At 38.6% G+C, this 17749-nt stretch overlaps 3 protein-coding genes across 3 annotated transcripts; all 3 read right to left on the bottom strand.

Moving 5' to 3' along the window:
* Positions 1-1353: 1353 nt before the first annotated feature.
* On the bottom strand, positions 1354-4461 carry LOC311087102 (uncharacterized protein). Its single transcript, XM_084120345.1, has 5 exons — positions 3870-4461; positions 3214-3297; positions 2956-3078; positions 2816-2868; positions 1354-2206 (listed from the first exon to the last, which is right to left on the bottom strand). The coding sequence occupies exons 1-5, from the start codon at positions 3991-3993 to the stop codon at positions 2066-2068; spliced, it is 525 nt and encodes a 174-aa protein (XP_083976471.1). The 5' UTR covers positions 3994-4461; the 3' UTR covers positions 1354-2065.
* A 4678-nt stretch (positions 4462-9139) lies between these two features.
* Positions 9140-11835, bottom strand: LOC311087103 (uncharacterized protein). Its single transcript, XM_084120346.1, has 5 exons — positions 11679-11835; positions 11008-11091; positions 10745-10867; positions 10606-10658; positions 9140-9991 (listed from the first exon to the last, which is right to left on the bottom strand). The coding sequence occupies exons 1-5, from the start codon at positions 11800-11802 to the stop codon at positions 9851-9853; spliced, it is 525 nt and encodes a 174-aa protein (XP_083976472.1). The 5' UTR covers positions 11803-11835; the 3' UTR covers positions 9140-9850.
* LOC311087105 (uncharacterized protein) lies at positions 11281-14071 on the bottom strand. The gene is made up of 6 exons (XM_084120348.1): positions 13858-14071; positions 13461-13544; positions 13114-13236; positions 12962-13014; positions 12565-12717; positions 11281-12268 (listed from the first exon to the last, which is right to left on the bottom strand). Exons 1-5 carry the CDS (start codon positions 13976-13978, stop codon positions 12580-12582), a joined length of 519 nt encoding a protein of 172 aa, XP_083976474.1. The 5' UTR covers positions 13979-14071; the 3' UTR covers positions 11281-12268; positions 12565-12579.
* Between the last annotated feature and the right edge of the window lie 3678 nt (positions 14072-17749).

Consider the following 17749-nt stretch of genomic DNA (forward strand, 5'->3'; position numbering starts at 1 on the left):
ATTAAATTATTAAAGTAATTAACTTAAAGTCCTATCACAAACGCTCGAGGGCACAGACGATGATCATTCCTTAGTTCAAAATGACATGTACATGTGACAAATGAAAACATTTTTGCACCTCAACTTCCCTTTTGAAACATACAGTGGACAAAGTGGAGTTCCCTGATTAACCCTGTACTCTTAACCCTCCTTGCCCCCTCCCTGCCATTAGATCTAGATTGATAGGTCCCAAGGGTCAAAGCTGTGAGGTCAGCCCGTCCTGAGACACCTGCTCTCTCTTGTCAGGCCTGCAACACCCACACTCCCACTGTGAGTATGCCACCTCACACCCAACCCTCTTGACAAGAGTGTTTCCAGCACACATACTGTATATATTACACTGACAAATACAGCATCTGTCTGCTATGTGGTGATTTCACTTGTCTTTTGTCATATGAGGAATATAGGGCTGCAATTCTCTCTCTCTCTCTACTAAAAAAACCTTTTTGACAGAATATTTTGATTCAGCAAGGACAAATTAAATTACAAAAAAGATGACATAAGTCATTACAGATAGAATCCTGAAAAATGTATTATTGTATGCATTATTATTTTTAACTTCGATAATAATAATAAATTATTCTTGAGCACAAAAATCATAGAATGATTTCTGAAGGATCATGTGACACTGAAGACTGAAGTAATGATGCTGAAAATTCAGCTTTGCCATCACAGGAATAAATTACATTTTACAATATATTAACATAGAAAACAGTCAATTTTCTTTGTTGTTAAGTTGTAATAATAATATGCAATAATACTAATTTTATAATTTATATATGTGACCCTGGATCACAAAACCAGTCACAAGTAGCACGAGTGTATTTGTGGCAAATGGGTCAAAATTATACATTTTTCTTTTATGCCAAAAATCATTATATTAAGTAAAGATCATGTTCCATGAAGATATTTCCTACCGTAAATATATCAAACATTTATTTTTGTGAGTGAATGCAGCACAATCGCAAACATAAACGGAAAACTTTAAAGGTGATTTTCTCAATTTTTCGATTTTTTTGCACCCTCAGATTCCAGATTTTTAAATACTTGTATCTCAGGCAAAAATTGTCCTATCCTAACAAACCATACATTGATGGAAAACATATGTATTCGGCTTTATTTACAAACAATACATTTACCCATGTGACTGGTTTTGTGCTCCAGGGTCACATATTATATATATATAATTTACCAAAAAAATGTCCCCACAAGGACAAGGATTTTGGATACTGCCATGTCCCCATAACATAGGGTTTAAGACAGACAGACAGACAGACACACACACAGTACATATATACACTAGTATACGCTTTTATAATTATTAAAGTACTTTATTATTATGGAATGTTTGTTTTAGAATATTGGACAATCAATCAATACACACAGAAACACTTTCAAAAAGATATACTAACAAATTATTCTCATTTACATTCATTAACATAACCATAACTTTTAACTTAATATATTATATGGTGACTCGTGTTTCTGTGATCCAGTGCCATAAGGTAATGTCTCACAAATCACATATTTAGAAGAAATGAGTAAGAGCAACTCTTGGTTGCTGGCAGACACTGTGAATGAAGCTGCCCAGGGCTCTTATTTTAACCTCCTTTATTTCAGTCTGTCTAAACTTCAAATAGGACGGCGATTCTGAATTAATGATAATACTCAGCAGCTGATAATGCGCCATTCAGGAAGGAGAATCAAGTTCCTAATTGACAGACTGCTGTGCGGGCTGAAGGGGTGCAGTCTTTCCTATTTGGCAGAATCTAAATGTTATTTAGAATTCAAATCTTTGATACTACCAGGTATCAAAACAGTGTGCATGCCAATTTTTTTAAATTAATTTACTAGAATGACTAAGAACTCCAGAGAAATCATTACAGTGATGCTCATATGCATTAACCAGTGACTTGATCTGCTCAGAAAACAAAACCGAAAATGCAGAATAAATAATGACATCTACTTCAAAAAAAGAAGAAAAAAAAGAGAAGAAGAAGAAGCTGTATACTCCATGTATTTTGCCCTATAGTCCTCCCAGCTGTGGGACAAAAAAATTATTCTTATTCCCATCATTTTTTGCTTCTATAGAGGCATTGAATTGTAATGTCACTTTGTTTCCAAGGTCATCAACAACGTTTACAGTCAGATAAATCTGATACTCTCCCTGGAAAGTAAGATACAGCAATCTGTTTAATTAGCTTTTAATCGTATTTCTATTTTGTATTATTATTATTTATAATATATTGTATATGTGACCCTGGATCACAAAACCAGTCATAAGTCGCACGGATATATTTGTGGCAATAGCCAATACATTGTATGGATCAAAATTATAGATTTTTCTTTTATGCCAGAAATCATTAGGATATTAAGTAAAGATCATGTTCCATGAAGAAATTTCGTAAATTTCCTACCGTAAATATATAAAACATTTATTTTTGTGAGTGAATGCAGCACAATCGCAAACATAAATGGACAACTTTAAAGGTGATTTTCTCAATGTTTCGATTTTTTTTACACCCTCAGATTCCAGATTTCCAAATAGTTGTATCTCGGCTTAATATTGTCCTATCATAACAAACCATACGTCAATGCAAAGCTTATTTATTCAGCTTTCAGATTATGTATAAATCTCAATCTCATAAAATTTACCCATGTGACTGCTTTTGTCGTCCAGGGTCACATTTTAATATACTTCATTTCTGAGGAATCAAATTAAAATAATACATCACATTTAAATTGGAGCGGATAAAGCATTATATTGACTGCTCACCTCAGGGCAAATCAACTTTTTTATGTACAAAGGAACGGTTGCATGAAGTGTTTCTGAAAAAAAAGGAAGCAATCTCATTGATATCCCAGCTGCATCACTACAGTGCAAGATAATAGAGTAAACATTCTAACATGTTGTACCTCCTTTGATGATGTAACACATTTTGAGATCCTCACAAGGAACATCTGGCTCCTCGTGAACAAACCACAGCTGACCTTTGTAGTAAACACTGCCATGAAAACCAATACGGTTGATTGTATACACTGAAACACAAAACCAGTCAAATGTCATCAGCTCACATCAAAGTTAGTTAAGCTATATCAATTTAATTAATTAAATTAAACAGGGGCTGTTCCATATTATGTAATATAATCAGTATAAATCTTTCATAAACTTACTTGGGATTACTGTATAAGTTATAGAGAACAAATTCACTCCTAGAGAGCAGGGAGAAGCAGTCATTGACAGGTAATACAACGGTCCTGATGAAAGAGAGAGTTTTAATGAAAATACATCTCAAATACTGAATGTTGAAATATATATATATTTTTATGGATTAATAATATGTAGGTTTCCAATTATATTTTTAAACTAAACTGTCAAAACTTTGGGGTCAGTAATTTTTTTAAACTTTTTTAAAATCTGATTTTTATTTTTTCAGACAGGACACATTAAATTGACTAAGTGACATTAAAGACATTTAGAATGTTACAAAATATTTATATTTATTTTGAACTTTCTATTCATCAAAGAATAAATCTATCATGGTTTCCACAAAAATATTAAGCAGCACTGTTTTCAACACTGATAATAATAAGAAAGCTTTCTTGAGCACTAAATCAGCACATTAGAATGATTTCTGAAGGATCACGTAAAACTGAAGATTAAATGAAAATTCAGCTTTGTCATCACAGAAATACATTTATTTTAAATTGTAATAATATGTCACAATATTACTGTTTTTACTGTACTTTTGATATGTACATACTGTATATATATGTGCGTGTGTGTGAGAGAATGTGTGATTTTTACAAATATTTGATATTCCACCTACCATCAAATGTGTACCAGATAGTAAGATGTTCTGAGGAGCATAATAATCTTCTCTCTGCAATCACAGATGACACACAAGATAATGCAATAAAACAAAGAAAAATTGAAGGGCACAAAAGCACCATATCTGCTATCCTTCATGAACAACACCAGTGGCCAAAACTCTCATGGTCAGAATGGTTATATACAAGTTGAGAGGCTGGGATTTAAACAGAACAACTATTCTGTAAAAAAAGTTCTTGCTTTTAACAATGCATTGTAGTGTACTTTTGTAAAACACATTTGGTTTGAAACCCACCGCAGGTGTTTTGTTAAGTGTAGTGTTTTTTGTTGTGAACAAGGAACTGTTGAAAAAAGGAAGTTTGTCCATGAGATGAAATCACGAAACAATGAATGTAGTGGGTACCGTATGTGCATGACTTTATTCAGTTTTATACTTCAGCATCACAAACATGATGACATACAATTTCTGCAAATATTTAATGTATTAAAATAGTCCACTGAAACAACAAATTGGTATTTCCTTTCTCCTTGCTGTTCACATGAGGAAGTGTGGCATCACACTGCTGGACTAGTCAAAACTTCTCACCTATAGGGAAAAAAAGTTTATAAATGTCATTAGGTTGTTTTATATGAAACACAAAGACATTAGAACCATTGACCAGAGTATAATGGGTTTTTACAAGTCTGATCAAAGCCGGTGCCCATGTCAATTTTACTGCCATCAAAATGCCATTAAAACATTATCAATACTTTGAGATGGCTTTGCTTTAATGATTTATGAATATGAATTAAGCTTCCACTAGAGATAGTTGGGATCACCTCCACGCACGGCTTGGGCTCTGGAACCACACTCCTTGAGAGAGGATGGACTCTTCACCACTCTGGAGTTGCCCATGGTGAGAGGTGGCGGGCTGGTGTGGGTTTGCTTATAGCCCCCCAGCTCAGCCGCCATGTGTTGGAGTTCACTCCGGTGAACGAGAGGGTCGCTTCCCTGCGCCTTCGGGTCGGGGATAGGTCTCTCACTGTCGTGTGCGCCTATGGGCCAAACGGCAGTGCAGAGTACCCGGCCTTCTTGGGGTCTCTGGGAGGAGTGCTGGAAAGTGCTCCGACTGGGGACTCCATCGTTCTACTGGGGGACTTCAACGCCCACGTGGGCAGCGACAGTGACACCTGGAGGGGCGTGATTGGGAGGAACGGCCCCCCTGATCTGAACCCGAGTGGTGTTCTGTTATTGGACTTCTGTGCTAGTTACGGCTTGCCCATAACGAACACCATGTTCAAGCATAAGGGTGTCCATCAGTGCACATGGCACCAGGACACCCTAGGCCGGAGGTCGATGATCGACTTTGTGGTTGTTTCATCTGACCTGCGGCCGTATGTCTTGGACACTCCGGTGAAGAGAGGGGAGGCGCTGTCAACTGATCACCACCTGGTGGTGAGTTGGATCCGATGGCGGGGGAGGAAGCTGGACAGACTCGGCAGACCCAAACATACTGTGAGGGTCTGTTGGGAACGTTTGGCCGAATCCCCTGTCAGAGAGATCTTCAACTTCCACCTCCAGCAGAGCTTCGACCAGATCCCGAGGGAGTCTGGAGATATTGAGTCCGAGTGGACCATGTTCTCCACCTCCATTGTCAACGCGGCCACTCGGAGCTGTGGCCGTAAGGTCTCCGGTGCAGTTGAGGCGGCAATCCCCGAACCCGGTGGTGGACACCGGAAGTAAGGGATGCCGTCAAGCTGAAGAAGGAGTCCTATCGGGCCTGGCTGGCTTGTGGGACTCCTGAGGTAGCTGACGGGTACCGACAGGCCAAGCGGACTGCAGCCCGGGTGGTTGTGGAGGCCAAAAGTCGGGCCTGGGAGGAGTTCGGTGAGGCCATGGAGAAGGACTATCGGTCGGCCTCGAAGAGATTCTGGCAAACCGTCTGGCGCCTCAGGAGGGGGAAGCAGTGCCCTACCAACGCTGTTTACAGTGGAGGTGGGCAGCTGTTGACCTCGACTGTGGGGCTGTCTTGGCTGACACGCCTCTGCAGCATCGTGTGGCGGTCGGGGACAGTACCTTTGGACTGGCAGACCGGGGTGGTGGTCCCTCTTTTTAAGAAGGGGGACCGGAGGGTGTGCTCCAACTATAGGGGGATCACACTTCTCAGCCTCCCCGAGAAAGTCTATGCCAGGGTACTGGAGAGGAGAATACGGCCGATAGTAGAACCTTGGATTTAGGAGGAACAGTGTGGTTTTCGTCCCGGTCATGGAACACTGGACCAGCTCTATACCCTCTCCAGGGTGCTGGAGGGTTCATGGGAGTTTGCCCAACCAATCCACATGTGCTTTGTGGATTTGGAGAAGGCATTTGACTGTGTCCCTCGTGGCATCTTGTGGAGGGTGCTCTGGGAGTATGGGGTTCGGGGCCCTTTGCTAAGGGCTATCCGGTCCCTGTACGACCGGAGCAGGAGCTTGGTTCGCATTGCCGGCAGTAAGTCAGACTTGTTCCCGGTGCATGTTGGACTCCGGCAGGGCTGCTGGATCTGTTCATAATTTTTATGGACAGAATTTCTAGGCGCAGCCAGGGGCCGGAGGGTGTCAGGTTTGGGGACCACGCGATTTCATCTCTGCTCTTTGCGGATGATGTTGTTGTGCTGGCCCCATCAGACCAGGACCTTCAGCATGCACTGGGGCGGTTTGCAGCCGAGTGTGAAGCAGCTGGGATGAGAATCAGCACCTCCAAATCCGAGGCCATGGTTCTCAGTCGGAAAAAGGTGGTTTGCCCGCTTCAGGTTGGTGGAGAGTTCCTGCCTTAAGTGGAGGAGTTCAAGTATGTTGGGGTCTTGTTCACGAGTGAGGGAAGGATGGAACGGGAGATTGACAGACGGATCGGTGCAGCTTCTGCAGTAATGCGGTCGATTTACCGGTCAATCTATGTTCCTACTCTCACCTATGGAAAGGACAAGATCCCAGATACAGGCGGCCGAAATGAGCTTTCTCCGCAGGGTGGCTGGGCGATCCTTTAGAGATAGGGTGAGAAGCTCGGTCACTCGGGAGGAGCTCAGAGTAGAGCCACTGCTCCTCCATATTGAGAGGGGCCAGCTGAGGTGGCTCGGGCATCTTTTCCGGATGCCTCCTGGACGCCTTCCCGGGCATGCCCCACCGGGAGGAGACCCCGGGGAAGACCTAGGACACACTGGCGGGACTATGTCTCCCGGCTGGCCTGGGAACGCCTCGGTGTCCCCCCGGAAGAGCTGGAGGAAGTGTCTAGGGAGAGGGAAGTCTGGGCATCCCTGCTTAGACTGCTGCCCCCGTGACCTGGCCCCGGATAAGCGGAAGAAGATGGATGGATATGAATTAACCACTGACAATCACTTGATCTTATCAGAAAACACAGAATGGAATATCTGCTCAAAAAAAGGAGAAAAAGAAACAGCATACCATATTTAGCTTGTCCTACATCCCTCACATCTGTTGAAAACCTGAAATTCGCCCTAGAAGGCAAAAGATATAACACATTGTTTATTTTGGAAAGAGTAAATTGTTAGTGTTGAAACCTAGACCGGAAAAAAAAATTTTCCTGTGGTGAAAATTTGTTATATGACATATATTATTATATAATTTTGCTATATATTTTTATACATCCGAATCATAAAAGTCATTTGTATTGGAAAAGATAAAGCATTACTGTTGATTGCTCACCTCAGGGGGATAAAATGTCCTCACATAAATTGGAATTGTTTCATGAAGTGTTTCTAAAACAAGAATGTGGTGTGCAGTGCAGTACCTCCTTTGATGATGTCACATATTTTTAAATATTCACAAATAATATCTGGCTGCATGTGATCCAACCACAGCTGACCTTTGTAGTAAATAAGAGCATGAAACCCCATACGTGTGGTTGTGAACACTGAAGGACAAAACAAAGTAAATAAATTATTAATAAAAAAAAATATATATATATAATTATTGCTAATAATAATGATTAATAATAATTGTTTTTTATTATTATTAAGTGTACTTATTATTATAATATTAAACAGGATAAGTTTTGAATTGTGAAGGACAGTTCCATAAAGTAAACATTATTATATGCATAATGTAACCAATATAAAGCATTCATCTTTCATCTTTTCAACTTACTTGGAATTACTGTATATGTTAAATTGTGTGAGGTCCTTCCTATAGAGCAGGGGGATGCAGTCACTGACAGGTAATACAATGTCTGATTTAAGAGAGCATTGGCTGTTTTAATTTACATAACAATGACATCAAACAGAATCATGAAAAGAGATTCAAATCCCACATGAGGTGATTCATGAACTCATGATTCATAAACATCATTTGTAAAATAAACAGTAATTAATACGTAAATTGAAATTAAAAATCGAAAGAAACATTTGGGGGAAAAAAAAACCTTTTTGACAATATTTTGATTCAGCAAGGACAAATTAAATAAATAAAAAAAGATGACATTAAAGTCATTACAGATAGAATCCTGAAAAATGTATTATTGTATGCATTATTATTTTTAACTTCGATAATAATAAGAAATTATTCTTGAGCACAAAAATCATAGAATGATTTCTGAAGGATCATGTGACACTGAAGACTGAAGTAATGATGCTGAAAATTCAGCTTTGCCATCACAGGAATAAATTACATTTTACAATATATTAACATAGAAAACAGTCAATTTTCTTAGTTGTTAAGTTATAATAATAATATGCAATAATACTAATTTTATAATTTATATATGTGACCCTGGATTACAAAACCAGTCACAAATAGCACAAGTATATTTGTGGCAAATGGGTCAAAATTATACATTTTTCTTTTATGCCAAAAATCTTTATATTAAGTAAAGATCATGTTCCATGAAGATATTTAGTACATTTTCTACTGTAAATATATCAAACATTTATTTTTGTGAGTGAATGCAGCACAATCGCAAACATAAATGGACAACTTTAAAGGTGATTTTATCAATGTTTCAATTTTTTTGCAGCCTCAGATTCCAGATTTTCAAATAGTTGAATCTCAGGCAAAAAATTGTCCTATCCTAACAAACCATACATCGATGGAAAGCTTATTTATTCGGCTTTATTTACAAAAAATTTTACCCATGTGACTGGTTTTGTGGTCCAGCATCACATGTTATATACATATATAATTTACCAAAAATAAATTCCCCACAAGGACAAGGATTTTGGATACTGCCACCCTTGTCCCCATAACAGACAGACAGACACACACACACAGTACATATATACACTAGTATACGCTTTTATAATTATTAAAGTACTTTATTATTATGGAATGTTTGTTTTAGAATATTGGACAATCAATCAATACACACAGAAACACTTTCAAAAAGATATACTAACAAATTATTCTCATTTACATTCATTAACATAACCATAACTTTTAACTTAATATATTATATGGTGACTCGTGTTTCTGTGATCCAGTGCCATAAGGTAATGTCTCACAAATCACATATTTAGAAGAAATGAGTAAGAGCAACTCTTGGTTGCTGGCAGACACTGTGAATGAAGCTGCCCAGGGCTCTTATTTTAACCTCCTTTATTTCAGTCTGTCTAAACTTCAAATAGGACGGCGATTCTGAATTAATGATAATACTCAGCAGCTGATAATGCGCCATTCAGGAAGGAGAATCAAGTTCCTAATTGACAGACTGCTGTGCGGGCTGAAGGGGTGCAGTCTTTCCTATTTGGCAGAATCTAAATGTTATTTAGAATTCAAATCTTTGATACTACCAGGTATCAAAACAGTGTGCATGCCAATTTTTTTTTAATTAATTTACTAGAATGACTAAGAACTCCAGCAATCATTACAGTGATGCTCATATGCATTAACCAGTGACTTGATCTGCTCAGAAAACAAAACCGAAAATGCAGAATAAATAATGACATCTACTTCAAAAAAAGAAGAAAAAAAAGAGAAGAAGAAGAAGCTGTATACTCCATGTATTTTGCCCTATAGTCCTCCCAGCTGTGGGACAAAAAAATTATTCTTATTCCCATCATTTTTTGCTTCTATAGAGACATTGAATTGTAATGTCACTTTGTTTCCAAGGTCATCAACAACGTTTACAGTCAGATAAATCTGATACTCTCCCTGGAAAGTAAAATACGGCAATCTGTTTAATTAGCTTTTAATCGTATTTCTATTTTGTATTATTATTATTTATATTAATATAGTGTATATGTGACCCTGGATCACAAAACCAGTCATAAGTCGCACGGGTATATTTGTGGCAATAGCCAATACATTGTATGGATCAAAATTATAGATTTTTCTTTTATGCCAGAAATCATTAGGATATTAAGTAAAGATCATGTTCCATGAAGAAATTTTGTAAATTTCCTACCGTAAATATATAAAACATTTATTTTTGTGAATGAATGCAGCACAATCGCGAACATAAATGGACAACTTTAAAGGTGATTTTCTCAATGTTTCGATTTTTTTTACACCCTCAGATTCCAGATTTACAAATAGTAGTATCTCGGCTTAATATTGTCCTATCATAACAAACCATACGTCAATGCAAAGCTTATTTATTCAGCTTTCAGATTATGTATAAATCTCAATCTCAAAAACTTTACCCGTGTGACTGGTTTTGTCGCCCAGGGTCACATATTTTAATATACTTCATTTCTGAGGAATCAAATTAAAATAATACATCACATTTAAATTGGAGCAGATAAAGCATTATATTGACTGCTCACCTCAGGGCCACTCAACTTTTTTATGTACAATGGAAAGGTTTCATGAAGTGTTTCTGAAAATAAGGAAGCAATCTCATTGATATCCCAGCTGCATCACTACAGTGCAAGATAATACAGTAAACATTCTAACATGTTGTACCTCCTTTGATGATGTAACACATTTTGAAATCCTCACAAGGAACATCTGGCTCCTCGTGATCCAACCACAGCTGACCTTTGTAGTAAACACTGCCATGATAACCAATACGGTTGATTGTGAACACTGAAACACAAAACCAGTCAAATGTCATCAGCTCACATCAAAGTTAGTTAAGCTATATCAATTTAATTATAAAGATTAAATTAAACAGGGGCTGTTCCATATTATGTAATATAATCAGTATAAATCTTTCATAAACTTACTTGGGATTATTGTATAAGTTATAGAGAACAAATTCACTCCTAGAGAGCAGGGAGAAGCAGTCATTGACAGGTAATACAACGGTCCTGATGAAAGAGAGAGTTTTAATGAAAATACATCTCAAATACTGAATGTTGAAATATATATATATTTTTATGGATTAATAATATGTAGGTTTCCAATTATATTTTTAAACTAAACTGTCAAAACTTTGGGGTCAGTAATTTTTTTTAACTTTTTGAAAATCTGATTTTTATTTTTATTTTTTATTTTTTCAGACAGGACACATTAAATTGACTATAAGTGACATTAAAGACATTTAGAATGTTACAAAATATTTATATTTATTTTGAACTTTCTATTCATCAAAGAATAAATCTATCATGGTTTCCACAAAAATATTAAGCAGCACTGTTTTCAACACTGATAATAATAAGAAAGCTTTCTTGAGCACTAAATCAGCACATTAGAATGATTTCTGAAGGATCACGTAAAACTGAAGATTAAATGAAAATTCAGCTTTGTCATCACAGAAATACATTTATTTTAAATTGTAATAATATGTCACAATATTACTGTTTTTACTGTACTTTTGATATGTACATACTGTATATATATGTGCGTGTGTGTGAGAGAATGTGTGATTTTTACAAATATTTGAAATTCCACCTACCATCAAATGTGTACCAGATAGTAAGATGTTCTGAGGAGCATAATAATCTTCTCTCTGCAATCACAGATGACACACAAGATAATGCAATAAAACAAAGAAAAGTTGAAGGGCACAAAAGCACCATATCTGCTATCCTTCATGAACAACACCAGTGGCCAAAACTCTCATGGTCAGAATGGTTATATACAAGTTGAGAGGCTGGGATTTAAACAGAACAACTATTCTGTAAAAAAAGTTCTTGCTTTTAACAATGCATTGTAGTGTACTTTTGTAAAACACATTTGGTTTGAAACCCACCGCAGGTGTTTTGTTAAGTGCAGTGTTTTTTGTTGTGAACAAGGAACTGTTGAAAAAAGGAAGTTTGTCCATGAGATGAAATCACAAAACAATGTAGTGGGTACCGTATGTGCATGACTTTATTCAGTTTTATACTTCAGCATCACAAACATGATGTACATGACATACAATTTCTGCAAATATTTAATGTATTACAATAGTCCACTGAAACAACAAATTGGTATTTCCTTTCTCCTTGCTGTTCACATGAGGAAGTGTGGCATCACACTGCTGGACTAGTCAACACTTCTCACCTATAGGGAAAAAAAAGTTTATAAATGTCATTAGGTTGTTTTATATGAAACACAAAGACATTAGAACCATCGACCAGAGTATAATGGGTTTTTACAAGTCTGATCAAAGCCGGTGCCCATGTCAATTTTACTGCCATCAAAATGCCATTAAAACATTATCAATACTTTGAGATGGCTTTGCTTTAATGATTTATGAATATGAATTAACCACTGACAATCACTTGATCTTATCAGAAACCACAGAATGGAATATCTGCTCAAAAAAAAGGAGAAAAAGAGAAAAAGAAACAGCATACCATATTTAGCTTGTCCTACATCCCTCCCATCTGTTGAAAACTTTTGCTCATAACATCATGGTTTTTCACCTGCCCAGTGATATTGAAATGGACTGTTTGCATGTTTTCAAGGTCATCAACAAATGTCACATTCACATAAACCTGAAATTCACCCTAGAAGGCAAAATACATCAATTCTTTTTTTTTCTCGACTTGATCATAAATATATAACACATTGTTTATTTTGGAAAGAGTAAATTGTTAGTGTTGAAACCTAGACCGGAAAAAAATGTTTCCTGTGGTGAAAATTTGTTATATGACATATATTATTATATAATTTTGCTATATATTTTTATACATCCGAATCATAAAAGTCATTTGTATTGGAAAAGATAAAGCATTACTGTTGATTGCTCACCTCAGGGGGATAAAATGTCCTCACATAAATTGGAATTGTTTCATGAAGTGTTTCTAAAACAAGAATGTGGTCTCATTAGTGAGATGTATTAATGCACTGCTGAAACACTAGGCACTGTAAGGGATGTAGTAAAACAGTCTAATATGCAGTACCTCCTTTGATGATGTCACATATTTTAAAATCTTCACAAATAATATCTGGCTGCATGTGATCCAACCACAGCTGACCTTTGTAGTAAATAAGAGCATGAAACCCCAAACGTGTGGTTGTGAACACTGAAGGACAAAACAAAGCAAATAAATGATTAATAAAAAAATATATAATTATTGATAATAATAATGATTAATAATAACTTTTTTATTATTATTAAGTGTACTTATTATTATAAATATTAAACAGGATAAGTTTTGAATTGTGAAGGGCAGTTTCATAAAGTAAACATTATTATATGCATAATGTAACCAATATAAAGCATTCATCTTTCATCTTTTCAACTTACTTGGAATTACTGTATATGTTACATTGTATGAGGTCATTCCTATAGAGCAGGGGGATGCAGTCACTGACAGGTAATACAATGGCCCTGATTTAAGAGAGCATTGGCTGTTTTAATTTACATAACAATGACATCAAACAGAATCATGAAAAGATATTCAAATCCCACATGAGGTGATTCATGAACTCATGATTCATAAACATCATTTGTAAAATAAACAGTAATTAATACGTAAATTGAAATAAAAAAAACAAAAGAAACCTTTTGGGGAAAAAATCTATTTAAAAAAACATCCATTGAGTTTTTAATAATTATCATTTATCTTTTGCTGGTAGCTAAGGATCTGAGGTAGATCAAACTGAGTAAATAAGTAAATCATTGAAAAACAAAAAGATCTTACCATCGTAGCTGCCCCAAACGCTAACACTTTCTGAAGAGCAAATCAATTGTGTCACTGCTGAGGACATATAAGACAATGACACAATATGACAAAGAAAAACTAAAAGGTACAGAAGCACCATTGCTGATCTCCTTTAATGAAACAAACCAGTGGCAAAACCTCTCCTTAATGGTTTCGTACCATTTGTGTATCAGTCTTCAAATCATGATCTAATAACAACAGGACACAACAATGCACTGCATTATTGTAAAACTTCTCCTTTGGATTGAACCATGATTTTTTTTCTGTTTTTTTTTTTTCTCTCTCTGTAAGTACCTGTAATTATGTGAACAAAGAAGTGCTGGTAAACAGAAAGAAGTGAATGCAGAGAGTATGTAATTTAAATGACATTTATTTACACTTTCACAGTTTCAGCTTCACAAACATACTAAAACCATTTCATGACTCTCCTCAACAGTCCAGACTTAGACAATTACTTTATTATTAAAAACAAATCAAATAGAAAATATAACATCTCTCCTAAGTCACACACCACAGAAAAGGCTATAAAATAAGAAATAAAATATAATATATTTATCAAGGTTTATGCTTAAAACATTAACTGTCTTAATAAATCTTGTTAAATACCATTCAAAAGTTTAGGGTCAGTAAGATTTTTAAATAAACCTTTTATGCTCCCCAAAGCAGCATTTATTGTATTTGATCAAATATACAGTAAAAACGTTTTGGTTACTTACATAACCTTGGTTCCCTGAGACATTGCGCAGTAGCTGACGCTATGGGGAAAGTCTCTTTCTCCAAAATACTGAAGCCTGATTAAATCACCTCTGTGTAACAACACAGACAAATGGCGTTTTAGCGCACCGCAATGGGTATATAAGCCACCGCTGAGTGGCATTTCATCATAATTTTTCGACTGAGGAAAGCGGAGAAGCGACCGCTAACAGTGCAAGCATAATAACACGGCAAGGGTATGCAATGTCTCATTCCTGTCCATCTCAGTCCCATCTCATCTTTCAATAATGGTTCACTTGACATTGTGTCAGTAGCTGACGCAATGAGGAACGCAATCCAACAGCGCTGTGTTATTAGCGCAGGACTGTCCTAGCCTAAAAGGCAGAGAAAAGGCCCTGCAAGCCTTGTCCAGGGATAATGCTCTGTTCCCAGGACCAGGGACGTCACTAGGATTGGAAGACGGGGGGGCTTAGCCCCCAGGGTATTTGTAACTTGCGTTTATAGAAAATCTTACAGTGAATTTGAGTAAAAAACAACTATGTATATGTTTAGCTGTATTTGTCTCTTCAACCCCGTTACCATCTTCAACCTGGTTAGTCTCAACCCCGTCACACCTACATTTTTTTTTTTTTTTTTTTTTAAGTTTATGAATAAGTAATTTAATGTTTGTTGAACTTAGTCAGAAATGTTCAGAGCAATCATAAGAATACTGATTTTAGTTCAAATTCTGAAGTTAAGCCACATCTTTGATCAAAAATTATAGGGTTGCTGTCACAAAAAGTGCCCATTTCAGGCTTTAGTATAGCATAAGTGTAAAATTATATGTAAATTTTATGGTGCATGGTACAATTTCTGGTAAGCTACACTTTTTTATTATTTCAATTCAATTCTTGTGATTTGATTTAATATTCACTCATTTGGATAAATATTAGGTACACAAAATGGGCGTTAATTTTTCTCGTTTTTTTTATAATAACAACTTTATTTAATGATATAAGTAAAAATATAATAAATATGTAATAGAGAACACATATTTAGCAAAATACTCTCTATAGCTCTTTTTTTTTTTCTTGCCAACTACGTGTTATAGCCTATATTATGTTCATTAAATGGCTTTCCTGAGGTAAATGTGACATAATTGTTCTCCAGCTATGTTATATATTATCGGTTATTGATAAATCGAATTGTTATTGTTGTTCTTATTATCATTTAGGGGGGCTTAGGAACATTTTGGGGTAGCTTCAGCCCCCCTAAAATAGGCCTAATGACGTCCCTGCCCAGGACCTTGACAGTGAGGAGGACTGCTCGGGCTGCTGCTCAGGGTCCAGCACTACCTGGGGGCGAGGGCCCTGACATTTGAGGAATGGATAGCGCTTAATGCTCCGGGAGGCAGTGCCTGACTTCAGGCTCTGCTTTGGGCTGGGCTTGAGCAGATGCTGGCATCAGATTGATGGGCTGCTAGGTCGACCTGGGGCGAAGCCCTCCACTACCAAGCCGAAAAAGGCACATCAGAGAGACCGGGGAGTCAAGGAGGGCTGTCTTGTTGGCCACATTGATCTCTGTCAAGTTCAGCCAAAGGTGGCGCTCAAGGACCACCAGGCTGCTCATTGCGTGGCCAATTGCTTGGGCCGTCATCTTGGCACGCAGATTAAGGTCGGTCGCGCTCCACAGCACCTTAAAGGCAGATGGATCCAGGCCTGACTCGTCCATAGACTGGAAGGAGTTTGGCCTGTAAAACCTGCTGGACCGCCATCGTATGGAGGGCGGATCCTGCTTGGCCGGCTGTTGTGTAAGCCCTGGCTACCAGGGGCGATGTGGCCCTGCAGGGCTTAGAGGGATGAGGGATGAATCATCAACAGATTTGACGACTTGGTCAGCTCTTCATGCACCTCTGGAAAAAACAAGTCTGGCCTCTGGTGGGGATGTCACGACCGCCAAGGTAATAAGCACAGGATCCAAAGTGCAGCAAAGTGAGGTGTTTAATATCAAAAGGGTAATCCAAAAAGCGAAATCCAAAACAGGCAAAGGTCAGAATCCAGGTAGGCAAATAACAAAAACCAGAAACAGACAAGGCAGGGCAAAAACTCGGGCAACAGACGCGGTGTAACGTTAAACATTGATTCACAAAGAACACAAGACAAACAGGGCTTATATACATGAATGACAAGGGGATAACAAGAGACAGCTGGTGATACAAAATACAGACACCTGGGTGCAAATCACAGACAGAATTGTGGGAGATGAAGTTCCTAGTGCAAGACACCGTGGGGGTAAGGAGGACATCTAGTGGGTACCCGGGGAAACACAACCAGACACTGTGACATGACCCCCTCTCTACGGAGTGGCTCCCAGACACTCCAAGACGGAACACAGAACAAACCAAGAGATCAGGAGGGAGGTAACACGGTGGAGGATCCAGGGGAGGGACGGGGGACCAGGTCCATGCAGGGGAACAAACACGGGGTAACTAGGATAAGACAGGGGCCAGGGAAACATGGACAATAGGATGGGGAAACAGGGGAAAACCAAAAGTCTCTCAGGTGGCCGGGGCCAAGCGAACAATCCATCGGGTGGTCGGGGCAAAGCGAACAGTCCATCGGGTGGTCGGGGCAAAGCGAACAGTCCATTGGGCGGCCACGGCGGTGAAGACCCCTCGGGCGGCCACGGCGGTGAAGACCCCTCGGGCGGCCAGGGCGGTGAAGACCCCTCGGGCGGCCACGGCGGTGAAGACCCCTCGGCCGGCCAGGGCGGTGAAGACCCCTCGGGCGGCCAGGGCGGAGAAGACCCCTCGGGCGGCCAGGGCGGAGAAGACCCCTCGGGCGGCCAGGGCGGAGACTTTCCCTCGGGCGGCCATGGCACCGGAACAGACACCACCGGCTCAGGAACTGGAACTGGCACCACCGACTCAGAAACAGTAACTGGCACCACCGACTCAGAAACAGTAACTGGCACCATCGACTCAGGCACTGGAACTGGCATCACCGGAACTGGCACTGGCACCACTGGAACTGGCACCACTGGAACTGGCACCACTGGAACTGGCACCACCGGCTCAGGCACTGGAACTGGCACCACTGGAACTGGCACCACCGGAACTGGCACTGGAACTGGCACCACCGGCTCAGGCACTGGAACTGGCACCACCGGAACTGGCACT

Source organism: Abramis brama, assembly GCF_963993115.1.
Source record: "Abramis brama genome assembly, chromosome: 7".
Classification (NCBI taxonomy): domain Eukaryota; kingdom Metazoa; phylum Chordata; class Actinopteri; order Cypriniformes; family Leuciscidae; genus Abramis; species Abramis brama.